This window comes from Lygodium microphyllum, chromosome 10 (assembly GCF_053477565.2).
Source record: "Lygodium microphyllum isolate KBCC chromosome 10, Lygodium_microphyllum_v1.1.10, whole genome shotgun sequence".
Lineage (NCBI taxonomy): Eukaryota > Viridiplantae > Streptophyta > Polypodiopsida > Schizaeales > Lygodiaceae > Lygodium > Lygodium microphyllum.
Genome location: NC_141144.1, coordinates 131,321,358 through 131,339,994, shown reverse-complemented (window position 1 = coordinate 131,339,994; position 18,637 = coordinate 131,321,358). Strand labels below are relative to the sequence as shown.

At 42.1% G+C, this 18,637-nt stretch overlaps 1 protein-coding gene across 2 annotated transcripts; it reads left to right on the top strand.

The window, feature by feature from the left end:
• The first annotated feature begins 278 nt into the window (after positions 1 to 278).
• LOC148030570 (DEAD-box ATP-dependent RNA helicase 3A, chloroplastic-like) lies at positions 279 to 18,423 on the top strand. Of its 2 annotated transcripts, XM_087686926.1 has the most exons (10): positions 279 to 435; positions 511 to 871; positions 950 to 1,048; positions 1,128 to 1,352; positions 1,767 to 2,144; positions 2,291 to 2,425; positions 2,528 to 2,614; positions 3,127 to 3,782; positions 6,477 to 6,594; positions 17,816 to 18,423. In XM_087686926.1, the coding sequence occupies exons 2-9, from the start codon at positions 521 to 523 to the stop codon at positions 6,562 to 6,564; spliced, it is 2,019 nt and encodes a 672-aa protein (XP_087543052.1). In that variant the 5' UTR covers positions 279 to 435; positions 511 to 520; the 3' UTR covers positions 6,565 to 6,594; positions 17,816 to 18,423. The 2 variants fall into 2 exon arrangements, with proteins under 2 accessions (XP_087543052.1, XP_087543051.1); XM_087686925.1 differs by having other exon boundaries at positions 298 to 871.
• The last annotated feature ends 214 nt before the right edge of the window (positions 18,424 to 18,637 follow it).

Sequence of the window (18,637 nt, the reverse complement as noted above, 5' to 3'; positions counted from 1 at the left end):
TCCTCTCTCCGTCTCCAATGCATTCGATCATTGAACATAGTCAAATATTGTGAATCGATTTCTTGTGGGTGGCTTGTTGACGGCGGTCTTGCGATTACAAAGCATATGTACTTGGGTGTGGTGGGGTTTCTAAAAGCTTTGCCTACCAAAGATCACTACTAATTAGGGAGAGGTCGTATGCGATTACAAAGCATGTGTGCTTGAGTGTGGCGGGGCTTCTAAAAGCTTTGCCTACCAAAGATCACTACTAATTAGGCCTTGGTCACCATCTACAGTACATGTGCTATTTCGTCTTACCAAATACCTCTTGGGCACGATCTAAAACTGCCAGGGTTTTAGCGAGGGTTTACGATATTCTGCCATTTGCAGAGAGACTAGGATTCTGGTGCAGCGATAAACCTCCTGCCGCTCCCCTGCACGCCCTACTGTTTTACGGTCTGGTTTACCACCTGTGTCCTGGCCTGGCTTTTCTGCTATTCGTATTCATTAATTTGTTTTTTTGCACCATAGCCTGCGCCTCATGGCAGCTGCCAGGAATTCACATGCGCTCTGCCGCAACACGGCCTTCATAAGAGCTTGGGCGGCCACCGGGAACCGTCCATCTCAGAACAGCCAGGTTTGCTCTCGGGCTCCATCGCTGTACGATCCGCTGGCGCAGGACGGAAGGCCCTTATTTCATCTCAATGGGAGATTACACAGAGGATTAATTTGGCGGCAGGCATATTCAGCATCCTTAAAAAAGGAGAGTTTCCAAGCCACCTGCCTGGCCCAGCGGTGTACCTGCGGCCGGCCTTTCCACTCTGGGACTGCATTGCAGACGCAGGCCTCTTCTGCAGCAGCGGAACAATTCACAGCTGGGGGTGCTGACCCGGTGAGTAGTCGCCACATTGCAAATTCTCTCTGCATGCTTGCTGATTGTTTTTGTGAAGTCACAGTCACCTTTTTTCAGGGCAGCAACAAGGCTAACAGATTGGCTGAAGGTATAACGGTGCTGTCTATCACCACAACAGCAACAGCAAAGCGGTCTATCTTGGGTGATCTTGTATCTGTAAGCACAAGCTTTACAATGCCTTGCCTCCGTTTGAGTTAAAATAGTGGATGCCATTACTGACTACTATGCACTACAGGTCTATGGGAAGGGATGCAAATCCATTATCTTTACCCAAACTCAAAGGGATGCTGATGAAGTTGCTGCACACTTGAATCAGTTGATGGGTTGTGAGGCACTACCTGCTGAATTTCATCATGCTCAAAGAGAGAAGGCTTTAACTTCCTTTAGAGATGGAAGGATTGCTGTGTTGGTAACAACAGATGTGGCAGCCCGTGATCTGAACATTGCTGATGTGGACCTGGTAAGAGTTTACCGTTACTTTTTTTGAATTCTTTGGTTCTAAAACAAAATAGGGCACTCAAAGCCAGGGGGCAGTTCGCATATACAGCCCCTTTCCTAACTGGATGCTACCTGGACTCTTGTGTAGAAGAAAAGCTTTGGCCAATGTCCACAAAATACTGAGGTTTAGTGTCAAATGAATTGTTAGGAAAGATAGTCAAACTTTTTGGAGAAAATGCGAAATCTAAGAAGAACTTGCAAATTGTCAATGTTGAAGGTTTTCGTATCAGCCCTGAAACGTTTTTCCAGTGACATTGGTTTAGGTTGATCATTAGAGCTCCCTTTTCTAGCCTACTGGTGTTTTCTGTACTGGGTGGAAATGAATGTACCTTTTCCTGGAAGGTTACGGCGGTGCTGAACCATATTGTTTGTGTAGGTTGTTCATTATGAAGTTGCAAATGATGTCGAGGTATTTCTACATCGTTCTGAGCAAACAGGTCAAGCTGGCAAAAAAGGCACTGTGATTCTCATGTGTACTCAGATGCAAAAAGCTGCACTTGACCTACTTGAGCATGAACTGGGGTGCAAGTTTGAGAATATAGAACCTCCTGCTCCGGAGGATGTAATAAAATGCTCAGCAGAGCAGGCAGTTTTTAAGATACAGAATGTAGCTTCAGAGTTGAAGGACATTTTTCTTCCTGTTGCTGAGAAATTGTTGTCAGAACAAGGGCCAGGAGTGCTAGCTGCAGCTTTGGCTCAAATGTGTGGTTGTAATCAGATCCCCACTTCACGGTCTTTAATCTCGCATGAACAGGTATCAAGCTTATACTTTGCCTTGAGGCTCAAATGTGATATGGGTTGTGAGTTGTTCATCTCTATCCAGTTTCATGATGCAGGTAGTCTAGATTCTGATGCTATTGCCTGCAGTTTTATACCTAACGTATAATTGCTTTTGGTCAGGGATGGATGACACTGAAGATCACTTTTCCAGGACAGACTGATGTTACAGTGGACACGGTGACCCGCTACCTGGGGCAAGTTTATCCTGCTGCCGCACTTAATGTTCGCAGAATTTCCATGCTGATTGACAGTGAGGTAAGGACCACATTGGTTTGCGGGTACTTTACTAGTTAGATGATTGCTTGTCCAATGCCCCTGTTCTTTGATGCTCTTCGTTTGATATGATCTGATGGACAGGTGCGAGGTGCAGTTTTTGACCTGCCAGAGAGGGTTGCTAATGAACTTCTATCAAGAAGATTAGATTCAATAGAACCTATAAAGAAGGTTATTTACTTTTCTTTTTTCGGGTTTAATGTGCCATGATTTTCAAAGAGCATTCTTTCCTGCGGCAGATAGCATATCCATGCTAATACACGAATGCCTTCTTGTCACCTGTGAATCTCGTGTGCATAGTAATTGTCTTACCTTATACGTAAAGTTTATATCTGCACATATCTCAGCTGAAACTTTGCTGCTTTTTTGGTTGGATGTATCATGGCATTTAATATGGGTATCTGAAATAACATACTGTTTGAGAACAAGATGGCTCACCTGAATTTGCAAGATTGACCAACTTGTACAGTTTTGTATTGTACTCCTTTGTGAGTACCTGTAAATTCCTGTTTTTTGTCCTGCTTACCTCAACTCTGGGTATAAGACCCATCTTGTCTCGTAGCTGTGACGACCATTCATGACACTTTGATTGGACCTTTTCTCTGTATCACAACAATTGTTTTTTGGGTATATTTTCACATTTGTGCTTCATGTTCTTAACATGGCTCTTGTTTTCAATGCAGCTACCTAAGATAGTGGAAAATACTTTTGGTGCCAATAGTTTTGGCACTATGTTCTCATCAGGGGCTGGTGGATTTAATTCTGGTGGTTTCTCTGGAGGTGGCACTTTTGGTCAAAATATGAGTCGAACTTCAGACAGTAGTTGGTCCAGCAGGTCCCAAACTGGTTACGGAGCTAGCACTGGGTTTAGCAGACCTTCTACCTATGGTAATAACAACGATTTCACAAGCAGGCAGCCTTCAAATTATGGGAGCTCACCTTCAGCTGCTTTTGGTAGCAGCAACTCCACTGGCTTTGAGTCAAGCAAGCCCTCCAGTTTTGGGAGCACAGCCTCACCTGCTTTTGGTAGCTCAAGTGGCTATGGAAGCAATAATTGGTCAAGCAAGCCTTCAACTAGTTACGGTAGCAGTTCTAATGTACCAACTGGCGGTATTGCACCTAGTACAGCTGGCTTTGGGAGCAATAATTGGTCAAGCAGTTCTGCAACCACAGCTTCAACTGGTTTTGGCAGTGTTCCAACCGGTTCTGGGAGCACAAGTTCAATTGGTTTTGGCAGTAACAGTTCTTCAAGTAGCCCTGGAAGCAGCGATTGGTTAAGCAGGCTAACTAGCAGTCCCAGCACATTAGGCAGTGTACCTGGTTCTGGGAGTGCAAGCAGGTACTCCCTTGTTCCTTTTTTCCCAAGGTTTATGAGGTAATGACAGTTTCTGAGATGTTTGAGCATGTGGGTGTGGGCCCTAGGGCAAGCTTTAGTGTTTGCTTAAAGGTTTAACTCTTCTTTTTTACATAACCATGAGGTCGGTTTAAACAGCTGGAACAATGGAGGGATTTTATGTGCTAGATGGATAACAGAGGAGCTCACCGAGTTACATTTGGGTCATTTTATACATATTACTAGTGCTATGTCGTTTTCAAGGCTTAAATTATCATTCCTTTCTCCATTTTTTGTATGATCTATCATCTATAGCCACTTCAAGGTTTTGTACCTTGTGTATGTGTGTCTGTTTGCGGTTTGCAAAAATTTGCTCACCCATCACTTGTCCAGTTGCTTTCATATGCATATAGAAGGATTTTGTGTTAGGTGCTTAACCTTGTTAACTCAACTGACTCTGTAATTGGTATATTTAAGTGGAACTTCAAGCAAAAGAAAGACCTTTTTTAAGGCCCCCCCTCTATCCCTGCCTTCCTTGAAACTTTCAGCAAAAAGAAAGCCCTTCTTGAAAGAAAAGGGGTCTTGAGATCCATGTAGGGCCCTCCCTTTGTCCCTCTTTCAAGTTTGCAAATGTACTTTTCTAATCTCAGATGTACTAATCATGCTAGACAATGCAAGATCACTCAGGCAGGCACATTGTCTGTTGTACATTTTGATGTGTGTCACCTGAATTACAATACAATAAAGTCCAAATTGGACCAAATGTTAGAGGTTTGATTGCTTTGTCACCTAGATGTCAGGCATTCATGTATTGTAAGAATCCTAGATGGTAGGCATCCACAAAAGGTTGAGGATTGAGGAGTTATGGCAATGTAAAGATTGGTTGATAGGATTGAGATTCAAGACCAGGTGTGGTCTATCACATGTTTGTCTTTTCTTTTGGCATCTTAGAGTTTCTAAGGTATTTCAAAATCGAGCTTAGATGGAATCTCGAATCTAATGCTTGAAAGCCTCAAATTTTCTATATTTTCAGTAAATGTTGGAGCTCTCAGCTCTATCTAATTTTCAAGACACAAAAATCAAGATCAGGAACATACTTGATGAACTATGTTTTCATACTGTGGACCTTGAGTAGGTTGGAACATAGAATTTCAAAAAAATTATTTTGGTGAATCAGTTCTTGAGTTACATGCAACTTTTTTATGCGTAGTGATGAATGAAGGTTTTTGGATATTTGCAGTATATGTTTGCGAGATAGAAATTCATGATGCAAAATGCTTTTGTTCTTTACAAATCACTTCCTAAAGACAAGTGTATTATTTGGTATTTCTAGTCAAGTCATTTAAATTTTGGCAGATTATCCATTTTCAGTTGTGTTTGGAGCAGACAGATTTAATCATGTGTAGCTCAATGACATTTCAGTTATTAGGAAGTGTGGATTATAAAGAAATACAAAGTGAACCCACAGACGCACAACCATGAGTACAAGGGTGTAGTTATATGAGTAGTACACACTATAGCAAAGGCCAGTTTCTGTACAGATTATCCATTTTCAGCCAGATTTAATCATGTGTAGCTCAATGACATTTCAGTTATTAGGAAGTGTGGATTATAAAGAAATACAAAGTGAACCCACAGAAGCACCACCATGAGTACAAGGGTGTAGTTATATGAGTAGTACACACTATAGCAAAGGCCAGTTTCTGTACAGATTATCCATTTTCAGCTCTGTTTGGAGCACACAGATTTAATCGTGTGTAGCTCAATGACATTTCAGTTATTAGGAAGTGTGGATTATAAAGAAATACAAAGTGAACCCATAGAAGCACAACCACGAGTACAAGGGTGTAGTTATATGAGTAGTACACACTATAGCAAAGGCCAGTTTCTGCACAAGCAATGTGGTACTGATGATCATAGTTAGAGGAACTTGAAAGGCTGCATACACGTGTGGTGAAGAAGAGGTAGTCAGCTGAAATCAAATAGTATAAATGTCTTCTACATATACATCAATTTAATTGGACAATGGTTCATGGAAAAAAGAGTTTTGACTATATCTGATTATGTAATGTTGTTTTGTATGCTTCACCCCTTGCATCTCACTACACTTTAGGATGCTGTTTTTCTTTGACACTACAAGTGATAGATTCTTTGCAAGCATGAATCTGAGTTTTTTCTTACTATAGAACTCCAAGAATATGACCTTATTGCCTCATTGCTTACTGCATCAATATATTTGCTTCTATGGTGACTGCTATGCATGTTTTTGGAAGCTCATTCACTTCCACACCATGGTATCACTGTGGCCTCCCCTCATCCTATGTGTGAGCAATAATTTAGATTGTTTTCTGGTTAAAATCATCTGGTGTGACTTGGCACAATACTGGTCACTAGCTTTCATGGTACATTGCCTTTCTTAGAATATAAGGACAATATCAACTGCTTATAACAAGTTTAGACTCGATAATGGTCCATAACTTAGTCATCTAGGCAACACACACAGAAGACTGGTTGCAAAGCAGGCACATGGGCTTGCCAAATGACAGTAGTCTTTATGGAGAAGATAAAAAGTTACCTTGTCTTTCTTTGAGAGCTATAACCAGAAGTAGACGGATTGATTTGAAAAAGCTGTGACTCTTTTTAACTTTGAAAGTTAGAATCAACATGTGCTGGATTGATCGTTTATGTGGTCACTTGCAGTGTTTTTCCTAGCAAATGCCTTGAATGTGGACAGCTTGGGCATCATGCAATTGATTGCCCAAATTTGAAGTTGGATTCACGCGAGTAACTCCATGCAAATTAACAGTGGTAATTTTTGGTAAGTTGATCTTTACATCCTAGATGAAGTGACAAGTAGCATGCTGTCTTATTGGGAACCTTTTTTTGGTAGCTATTTTAGGTATTGTCATTCAAGCTTACTATAGAAGCGGCAACAATTTACAGCACTGCAGATATCTTAGGAAAGTTTGACAATAATTGTTGATTTAGCATTTGTGGTTTTGCTCTACCAATAATTAAATGCTTTGGTTTAAGGTCTCAATTCAATAGCTTAATTTGAATTTGGCTGATGCTATAGAATTTGTATGGATCAAAATGAGCCATCCTTTTAATTGCTAGCATTTCACTTCACAGGCAGCTCTAGGCCCTTTTCAGCCACCCCACATATTGCCTGTCAAGCTATCAAGATGTTACTAGCATGACCCTCATGGCTTGGAGGAGTTGCTTGCTCCTCTAAACCTTCATTGGACTTGTTATCAAAACTTTGGTGAATCATTTGGAACTATTGATTTCTAGAGAGAGTTGTTCTGTTAAATACTTTTTGATTGCTTGGATTGTCACATAAAAAAGTCCATTCTTGGCTCGTGTGACCTTTTAAAGGTCATCTGCCTCATTATATGGATCTATTGATAATTTTATATTTCTTCTTGTGGTACAAAGTCTCAAGCCCCACATAGCTCTCTTTGACTGTGCATATGAGATTCGTTACTTGGGGAGCTTGATAAAGCTGATTGGTGCTGCGGTTGGGTCTTGCGATTGAAGTCTCACATTTTTGTCTAGTACGCCTTGCCCACATTGATGCTATCATAAACGCGCCATGGTTTTATGATAGATTGTCCTTGCTAGATATGGTCTACCATAGTCACGTAACCTCTTTTGAATGTGATGGTTGGTATTGTTGACATTCCATGTTTTCCATGCTGGTCATCACCTGGTTATGCTCTTTGTTAGAGTTTGACAGAGATAAAGGGGCTTTGATAGCTGTTTATGCTTTTGAATTTCACTTTCCAATATTGTCATTAGTCGCAAGCTTTGTTCACATTGTGCGGTGGCTGCATTTTGCAATTTATGCCATGTGGCAGCATTATGGGCTGGTTGAACAGCATTTTTACCTCATCATCTGATGGTCAGCCAGTTTGCAGCATTCTGTCTTCACTTATAGGAGGTCAGCCAGTTTGGCATTCTCCAGCTATACATAGCTGCACCATTCAGCCTGCTCACTCAGCCAGATTTGTATGCCTCCGCTCTCATTCTTAGCTTGCTATTGTCAGCATTCTATTGCCTTATTCTGGTGCCCTCTCATGCAGACCAACAGCATGTAGGGTTTGTCACAGCTTTGTAGTCAGCTTTCATGTTTTGAATAGTGCAGTTTTGTTCCTTCTGTCTCTATCTTCACTTTCGTTAGAATTTTTGTCATCCCCTAGAGAGGCACAAGTAGTGTACTGTTGTACATTTAGTACTCTCAGGCATATTTACTTGTTTCCTAGAGCAGGTCAGACAGTCCCATGCAGTTACTAGGTCATTTCCAACAGTTTTGGGTAGTTGGGCAGGCCAGACAGGCTGTGTAGGATGCTGTGTGGCATGCAGATTATATGTGCATCATTATTTATGATTATTTTATTGTTGTGATTAGTTTTCACAGTAGTTGGCCAGTTTTTACCAGTTGACCTGACCATTTTTACTTATTTTTTATTTCCTATTTATTGGCAAGCCTACCTGGTCATTCTCACTTATTTTTTCAGGTGGAGAGAGAGCTTTTGGTGGAGATACACTTGACAGCCTGTTGTACATGCCTTCATTTTAGTGTTCATTCGCTGCAGTTTTTTGTATTCTATTGTCTCTTTTCTTTCTAGCTCTTCTCTCTATGTTCATTTTCTTTAGTTTGGTCATATGCTTTTGTGTTTGTTGCACTTTGACATGGTATTAGAGCATCGTTGAAGGGCTGATTGATCATGGGTGGATTGAAAGGGGAAATTTTAGCACGACAAAAGTTTGTGTTTCATTGTTCGAGGGTGAGCGGGAGGGCTGCACATCGACACAAGGTTATGTTTCATTTTATGTGCATTTATTTATTGCTGTAATTAACTCTTAAATCAGGTTATCACCACCCATAAGAGTTAATTACAGCAATAAATAAATGCACATAAAATGAAATACACACTTTACCATAACATTCTTGGACAGTAGACACCCATCAAAATCAGTTGCTGCCCTGCTATACCAGCCCCAAACAGATGGACCAACAACAATAGGAGCATCTGAGACTGATCTTCAAGAGAAAGTGCATCAACAGCAATTGTCAGCTTTCCAAGGTCAAGAATATGCAATCTCCATCACCAAAATGGTTTCCAATGGCTGGGAATTAGCCCCAAAAGCTGGCAGCAACAGTCCAACACCTCTTTCCAACAACTCCAAAATGAAAAAACCGATATTTCCCTCTCCCTTCAGCCCTATTTAACCTTTTTCCCACTTGCATGGGAAAGTTTTGCCAAGTGGCAGCTTTCTTAATCCATTTTCAGCAATTTTCAGCCATTTAATTAATTTTTAGAATTAATTAATTCTGAAAGGCCTTAATCCATGCCCAGAAAATTAACCTTGCCCATCCAAAAATTAATTGGCCAGGCCATTTGCAACCCAAAGTGGTCCCATGCATTAATTGACCCTTGGACAAGCATTAATCCATTAATTAATGCCTAGTCCCTAGTGTCACCACTGACACTTAATGGCCAATTAATGATCCTAGGGGCAAACTGACACAAAAAATTCACCTAGAATCTAAGAAGTGTAACTTGTTACAACTTTTGCCTTTGACACCCATCTTTTTCACAGGGTCCTTCGGTCTTCAACTGTGAGAAAGTAGCTTGCACCTCACATGTGCAATACATGTGCATCTTTTAATTGCACATTTGATTAATCCTTTAATCAAATGTCAATTAAACATAAGCAAAGCATCATTTCACGCCCTTGTGACACAGAGTATGTGGTTGCCACTGAGGCATACAAGGAGGCTTTATGGCTTTCACGTATGGTAGGAGAGCTTGGCATCTCGGAGTTATCTGTTCTCCATTGTGATAGTCAGAGTGCTATCATGCTAGCACGGAATCTTGTCTTTCATGCAAAGAAAAAGCACATACAGGTGAAGTACCACTTCATTACAGATGCACTTGACAACAAGAGTATTGAGCTTGTCAAAGTGCATACAGATGATAATTATGCAGACTTTCTCACGAAGGGTTTTCCAGCAGAGCGGTTTGCTCATTGCCGACAGATGATGGGAGTTGGATAGATATATATATTTCAGCTTTGTACATATCTAGACTTAGCTGATTCTTTTCTCCTCTTAAGGCACATTGCCTTTAGGTGGGAGGTTGTTGGGAATAAAGGCCTCATGCCTTTTAAATGTGCTTGGGTGTGAACACACCCTTAGCACTTGTACTTACACATATATATCTATCTAGAAACCTAAAGGTACACACTCGTTATTGTACCTACAAATGTGCTCAGTCTCTACTCTGCTCTATCTCACTCTCTCTGTCTCTCACTGCACGGAACGACAGTTTGTCTCGATCTCCGTGCCTAACCAGTCCCTACACTGATCAGACGAGAGAGAGTGAGCAGGAGGGGGAATTTTGATTTCCAACCTTGAATTCACTCCATACAGCAGTCGCCAGCAGCATTTAATGCTCTAGATGCTGTTGCCAGCAGCCATTAATGCCTAGGAAGCAATCACCTACAACTGAAATATCCTAGAAATAGGTCGACTTGCAGAAATTAGGGTTTTATTATTGTTTTTCGGCCCAAATACAGCCCTAGACCTTTTTGCCTTGCTGTTGTGATGGCTCAACTGCTCTCTCTCTCTCAGCTCATAATTGAATTCTTCACCCCCAAATCTGCCCTGAACTGTGTGAAATGGCCTCACATAGCCTTGCATGGCTCCGAAATGTGGCTAATTGCCAACTTCCAAGTGTCAAACTTGCCCATCCAAACTCCGCCTCTAGACTTCATTTCCAGCCAATAATAATTTAAGTAAATAAAAAATACCTAGCCTTTGCTTAAAGTTTGACCATGCCAAGTGCCAATTTTAAATTCCTAACCTCTTTGAACTTAAAAGTATTGAAACTTTCCACAAACCTTAGTTCAGGGCATCAAATCATTTAATGCCCTAATTCCCATGGCACTGAAAGTCATTTCCAAGGGGCTATTCAATGGTCCCAACCAAGATTTGACCTTTGTAAATCACTGACACTCGTCCACACTTCTTTTGCCAATGTGTGCTGGCCAACTTGCTATTTATGATGCATTGTTATTGCCTATTTAATGCAGCCCCTCTCTTGCACTCCTCAAGTCTTTGATAGGAGCACAATGCATCTTGCTGGAGAGAGGGAAATCAGGAGCACCTCTATGCTTGCCTACAGCCCATGCCTTTGTAATACTGTTGGGCCTTGGTATATGGATTCTGTTTCTCTAGTTCATTATCTTTGAGTTCATATGTTCTTGTTTTTCTTTTCTGTTCTTTGTGTTGACAATAACTCTATCTCTTTACTTCCATTGCTCCACACCATTCTAACATATATAGTAGAGGTCTATGCTAGAACATCCATGGTGCACCTTGTCCTCTCTTTGGTGTTCTGTCTATGAGTTGAGAAAGGGTGTTATAGGTCATTATTGCATCTCATGTTCCTCTACCTTAGGAAGACCAGTGGCTATTGTTGTGTTCCTTTTGTGGGCATTTATACTTTGGTTGTGTTTATATATGTATGCCCTTTCTCCTTTGAGGGATCATTGGTATGTTTGGATTCCATTGCAGTTGTCCTTGGGTGTGAGACCCTTGCTCTTGTACATGAAGAGAGGTTGCTTTGTTCTTGCTTGCTCCTTGCAATGGTGATGGTTGTTGTACTTGCTTTGGTTGCATACTAGCGGTTTCATCTTTGTTGCCCTCATTGTTCTTATGCTTTCATGTGTTTTGTGTTTCATGTTTCATCTCTATGCTTTTTGATCGTGTTCTACTTCCAAGCTTCGTCATTTTGACATGGGAATGCTTGGTGGAAAGATACACATAAATGACATTCTATATTCGCCAAATGTGATGGTGCCATGTGATAGGTGGCTTGTGGGGATAGGATAGGAGCAAGAACAATAGGTGGCTAAAATCAAGGCAGGATGGGGGTGGAACGGCATATATAGATAACATTGTATATCACCAAATGTGTGCATGTCATGTGGTAGGTGGATGGGGATTTGAGCTGTTAAATACTACAATTTAACTCTTGTGCATACATTTTTAATCTATCTACCATGAATTATTACACTATCACAATACATGCATGTGCGCTTGTGTGCATGCATGGGTACATGTACGCATGTGTGCACTCCATGTAAAAAAATAAGCGTGTTTGGTATGTGAGTAGGAGCTGTTAGGTGAAAAGTCAAGTGACGAAGTCCTGATTGGCAACTCAACAGCACCAAGCATATATTGGGTGCGCTTATATGGCAATCTCCACTTGGTAGCAATAGAATTGCTGGCTGAGAAGTTAAATGATGAAGTGCCGATTGGCAACTCAGCAGCACCGAGCACATATCAGTTACACTTGACATGGTGGTCTTCACTTAGTAGCACCATAGGGGCAACATTTCATCATGTTTGTTGGTGATCACTGCTGTAGCTGTTGAGAAACCCTTCACCCACAATTTGCGTTTTTGCGTTTTGCGTTTAGGGTTTGTGTTTAGGGTTTGCAGCCCCAAAAAGGGGTGCCATCCTAGAGTGACTATGCCTATTTATAGGCCACTCTCTCATTTATTCCTCACAGCTGATTCATTCAGTCCGTCACCTCTTCTCTCCAGCCCTTCCACTACCCTCACACCCTTTCAAGAGGACATTGCGGTTCATGGTTTGAGGTTGTCTTCATCATCTTCCTTGTGCTATGGCACCCTTGTTCCCTTGTATCACATTCACTCCATGATTCAGGTCTTCATCATTCCATTCATCAGAGTTTCTTCTCTCTTTTCTTCTCTTCTCCATGTTTACTGAGTTCCCTCTGTGTTCCTCCCCGTAAACCCTACTGTCTCGTTGGTGCGTCATCTTTTGACATGGTATCAGAGCTGGATCTACTCAAACAGCGGCAAAGATCCTCCACTCCAGTGAAGGCAAAGACTGGTGGCGGGTTTGGCATCCACTTCTCTTCTTCCGCTGCATCAAAATCTCGTTTTTGCAGGTTCCAGGTGTTTTCAGCTTGCTGCCCACACCCCTTTCGCGGAGGACATAATACCGGAGTACATGTGTCTTTCACTTGGCACTCCTTGTGTCACCTCTCCTTTCTGGGCCACAAAGATTGTTTTGCATCGGCTATCAGAGTACTATGCTTAAGGCAATAAGACGCATCCGATGTGCAGTAAGTCCTTTCAAGCACATGGAGGATCGATTGGCGCTACGACCTCATGGAGATCGTTGCAATGCCAGCGGCAGTCTTCTCCCACTTATTTTCAGGTACAGTGGCTTCCACGGCCTACGGCTGTGCAGTTCGCTCCATCGAGAGAAAGTGATTGTTTGATATTGTTTCCTCGTCAATCTGCTCCTTCAAGAGACAGTGGCTGCTCGACTCCTTCCTCTTCTTCGGCTACCCAGTTTGCTCCGCTAAGAGATAGCGACTGTTGCCCACCTCTTGCTCATTCTAAGCCCCACCCTTCCCCACCCCTGACTACTCAGGTTCGAGAGGCTACCTCTGGCAGCTCTTCGGCACTCCAGATACCTTCTTCGACACGATCGGCGGCACTTCCTTCGTCATCAGACATTTCGGAGTCCGTGATCCATGAGTTTTTGGATTCTCTATCTACTTCAGAGGGGGATGTTATTTCTTTGCTCTCAGAGGGGGCACCTACTTCTTCTTCGACTTCAGCGGGGGCCCCTCCATCTCCCACCTTAGAGGGGGAAACTACTCCACATGAAGTTCTTTACCCCTACTTTCTTGGGGTGGCTGTCTTCGACCAGTCATATTTTCTACTGATACCCAGGATTTTCAGGTACCACCTAGATCGGGACCTCGGAGGTTCAGCCGTGACTTGGTGATGAGGCCTTCGTATTCCTTCTAGCATGGATGCACGAAGCTAGTGGCTTCTCTCTCAAGGTTGTGTTTTGGGTTCTCCCTTTTACTCTGTCTACTGTTCTTTATTGCAGATTCCCTTTTCGGTGGAAATCTTGGATCTTAGGGATCCTCTACATCTTCTTCCTCCTCTTCTCTTTTTGCCTTGGTCACTTGGTCAGCATGGAGCCACCTCCCGAGATCGAGAATGGGCATATTCTTATGGTTCTCGGCACCACACAAAGTCCGACATTCCTCCTCTGCATTGCATGTTTTCATTATCTTTGTAATAGGGCGGTTGGGCAAGTGAACAATTTCTCCACGAGGAACACTGTCCAAGTGGCACTTGTTGTATGAGCATTCTTTAGCATGTAGCATTGCATCTCCACCTCACTCTTCTCTTGTTTTCCTTTTTGGGCCTGAGAGGGGGTGTTGAGAAACCCTTCACCCTTCACCCGTAGTTTGCGTTTTTGTGTTTCTACGTTTTGCGTCTAGGGTTTGCAGCCCCAAAAAGGGGCGCCATCCTAGACTGACTATGCCTATTTATAGACCACTCTCTCATTCATTCCTCACGGCTGATTCATTCAGTCCGTCACCTCTTCTCTCCAGCCTCTCCACTACCCTCACACCCCTTCAGGAGGACATTGCGGTTCATGTTTTGAGGTTGTCTTTATCATCTTCCTTGTGCTACGGCAACCTTGTTTCTTTGTATCACATTCACTCCATGATTTAGGTCTTTATCATTCCATTCATCAGAGTTTCTTCTATCTTCTTTTCTCTTCTCTTCTCCATGTTTGTCGAGTTCACTCTGTGTTTCTCCTCGCAAACCCTACTGTCTCGCTGGTACGTCATCTTTTGACAGTAGCATCATCTTTCCCGTGGTTCTTATGCTATAGTTCATATTCTCAAACCTTACCTCACTTGATTCCAATTGTTATGCTTTGCCAGTAGCTGTTGATAGTGTTAGAGGCATGCACGTGGTGTTGGGCAAGCAGTTGGTGCCTTGCCATATGATATCTTTCAAAACCGCTACATTTTGAAGCAGCATTCTATAGTTAACACATACATTGGGGAGAGACTCCTATCATCCATGGTTCTCCTAAGCATCCACGGATCATGAAAGGAAAGAAGTTTGTTTTATATATGAGATTTTGCATATGATGAAATGTACACATACAGAGAAATTTGTTTGTTTGTTTGATTTTTTTTTTTTTTTTTTTGTTTTGAGAGGGATGGGGGATTTGTCAGAAGTGGTGCAGCAATGAAAGCGTAAACATAAGCTGTAATAAACTCTTGAAACACAAGACGAGAGAAAAGGGAAAGAAAGAACACAAAACATATGAGAAACTCAGATATATACTCAGGAAATGGAATCCATATATCAAACACGAGATTGTCGCATACAACAGTGTCATTGGGTGTGTGGGCACTGACACTGGCTCCTCTCTCCACAAGACCTTGAGGTGGTGAACTGACCAATTGAGGAGAAGGAGCCTAGAATAAATAGACGCAAATAATGCCATAAAATATGTCAAGTCGGCCAGTAATAAATGCCAGATATGACCATAAAATGACACAATAAAAAATGCCAAAATAACCTAAATAATGTGCCCAAGCCTGTGTAGTTGAGACTCACACATGAGCTGACATATCTGCTAACACCTTCTCTCAGATCATGGGTTATCTGATACAATACAATGGTACAAAAAGAATGAATCAGAAACCATACAACATAGAACCACCAAGTAGAACCATGGATACCCAAGTAGTGGGTGATCAAGCCACCACCAAGGTGCCTCGAAGAGAAACTGATATCGATGTCGATCGTATCAGCTTGTGAAGATAGAGAAGATCATAGTAGCTCTTAATGTCTGTCAACAATGCTGCTGATGTAGCACACGTGGCCATCCTGTCACCAATGTTGCAACGTATAAACAACCATGGATTCCCCTTTTTTGGCTAGACGGCTAAAATGTTTCCTTATGTGAGCTCTAGACGAAAGCCACCCGCTCTCTGTCAAGTACCTAGCCCATCATGAACCTGGATGTCAATCCTAGCTCCAGGATTTGTACCTGTCAGAATTCAATCGATGCGTCAGGGACGTCCCTCTCTGGATCCTGTGCATCTGTATAGAAATATAGATGAGGTGCGGCTGCCCCATCTTACCATCCTCTCACACTCCTTTGGCACTGGAGAGTTAGGAGGGATAACCTTATCACCACCATTAGAAAGTAGTTGAGGAAGGGACCACCAAGCCCTTTCCACGATCCGAAGAAGAGGATCCGTTCTGTGCCTTGGACTTCACCTTGATCGGAGGATCCGAGTCGGAATCCGAGGTGAATGATGACTCGTCGGAGGAGTTTGCATCCCGCTTTGTCTTTTGCTCCTTTTTCTTCCTTGAAGCCGCTAACTCTTTGCAATCCTTCCGTAAACGGCCCTTCTTGCCACAGTGGTAACACTAGGCCTTCGACTTCTTCATCTTCGAACCACTCTCTGAAGCTGTAAAAGCCTCACCTGAACCTCCATGATGTGAGACGAAAGCTGCCCCTCTAGTCGGAAAGTTGTCTCATGCTCAAGCAGCATCGAGGACATTTGAAGAAAACTGACAGGAGTCGTAGTTGTGTGCGCCTGTAAAGCATTTGCCACTCCATCAAACTCTAGAGGAAGCTTGTAGAGTACCGTACCACCAATATGTGCCTTTGATAGGGCAGACTGCATAGTGCGAAGCTGGTCCTAGATTTGGGTAACTTGAAGTAGGAATGATTGGATCGTATCTTTGGGTTCAAACTTTAGTTGCTGGAGGTAGCCATAGAGAGTCCGCCAACCACGTACCATAACTGCTTCTGGATTAACTAGGCCTTCATCAGCTCACTCCACGTGTAATAATCAGGTCCATGGAGCTTGTTATCAGTGGATGTGCATGGAGGAGCCATCTGTAGAAGATTGAGAAGAGAAGTAGAAAAAATGGAGAGGGAACACTACCAAAACACGAGCACAGACTGCAAAAACCAAGAGTTCACATACAATATAACCCAAAATCTAACCAAAAGAAGATTAAAGCTATTGCAAAAAATAAAAAATTCAGTCAAAAACAGCAAAAACGGCCTGAAGGTACAGTTGCCCAGCCAAGGAGTCAAGCACACCAAAACACAGGTTGAGTACTGCCACAAATCGGCTGGAAAACTGTTGCAGCAGTTTGAAAACTGAAAACGTGGGCAGCAGAGGGGCTGTAGACAGCAGGTGATGGCAAATCTGCAGAAAACGCAGGTAAAACAGGTCGCTTGTATGGAATAGCAGTCACCTGATTAGCAAGGGTGAAAACAGTCCTGAAATCAGCAAGAAAACACCGCAGGAACACAAATCCTGAAATCTGATACCATGTCAGAAGTGGTGCAGCAATGGAAGCATAAACATAAGCTGTAATAAACTGCTGAAACACAAGACGAGAGAAAAGGGAAAGAAAGAACACAATACAAATGAGAACTCAGATGTATGCTCGGGAAATGGAATCCATATATTGGACACGATACTATTGCATACACAGTGAGTCACTGGTTGAGTGGGCACCGGCACCGGCTCCTCTCTTCACGGGACCTTCAGGTGGTGAACTGACCAACTGAGGAGCAGCAGCCCAAAATAAATAGACACAAATAATGCCATAAAATATGTCAGGACGGCCAGCAATAAATGCCAAATATGACCATAAAATGGCACAATAAAAAATGCCTAAATAAGGTTAAGCCTTTTGTTTTGAAATTTGATTACTCTATTTAAACTTTCTATACGTTTGACATTTGGATAGGGCAAAATGTTATTTATATAGTCAAATTGGTGTACCAGAGCTGGTTTGCATGCTTAAGTGCACAGGCTAATGAAGATGGGCTGGTTTTCACACTAAGAAAACCCGGGACATGAGTTTCCATTAAAATAGTGAAATATAAAGAAATAGAACACACAATGTTTGCTATGGATGTCCCTTATAAAGAATCATATAATAGAAGGCCAATATATGCTTGGTAGTTTTGGTTCTATTTTGCACATCTGGCTGCCAGTTAAAACAAGTCAATAAGATTGTAAAGTTCACTTTTGATTCTCTTGTTATATCTATGGCTGCAGTCCTTTGTTATTCTGTAAACTCAGAAGTTTCTGGAGTTCAAAGTACATCTGATGACTGGAATGTTGCAGGAAATATTTTGAAGACTTCCGTCTCCTTCACCCATCTTAGTACCGTGTTTATTGAAGGCTATGGCCACATATCAAAGTCAGCATCTGGCAGAAGATTTGGCTTGTGGCCTTGTAAAGGAAATTCCTCTCGGTTCAGGAATGCTGCCTTCCTGGGTACTTTGCTGAAGCTGATGAGATTGACATGTACGTACACCCAGCTAACAGGAAATCTCTTCAAACATCCATATTGTACCACAACTGTAGAGAGAGTACTATGGCTCCAAGCTGTCCTTTGAACAGACTGTATTGTGCTTGGGATCCTTGCAATCTTTAGACATAAACACATTTAAGATTCAATTGCTGAAATCAGTTTGACAGGACACATTGTGTTACCTTTTAAGGCATTTTGACATGCATCATTCAAATGACAGCTTTCACTATTAGACTTTAGAGCAACACATTGATCGATTCATGTATTTGGTAGAAGAAATTTCATATCATTCAAGTGACAGTTCATGAAAAAAGTGACGATTGTGCTCCACATTTGTACTCTGGCAGCATGTAGTTATCAGTGCATCCAAGTATTTTGTACAGGTGGTTCTAGCACCTCCACAATTGTAAGGGTATCTTTCTGAATACAAGCCTGCTTGGATGATGTTACACACAATGGATGCTCGGTTATTGTGTGGATATCTTGTATATCTTGCATGGCTTCTTCCTTGAAGAGTTATGTAGAAATGAATCCACTTCATGTTAAAGCAACACATTATGGAAGCAAGGAAACAAGCTGAAACACAAATCATCACTTCTCTACTGAGCTTTAACTAAATACTTTTATAAGAT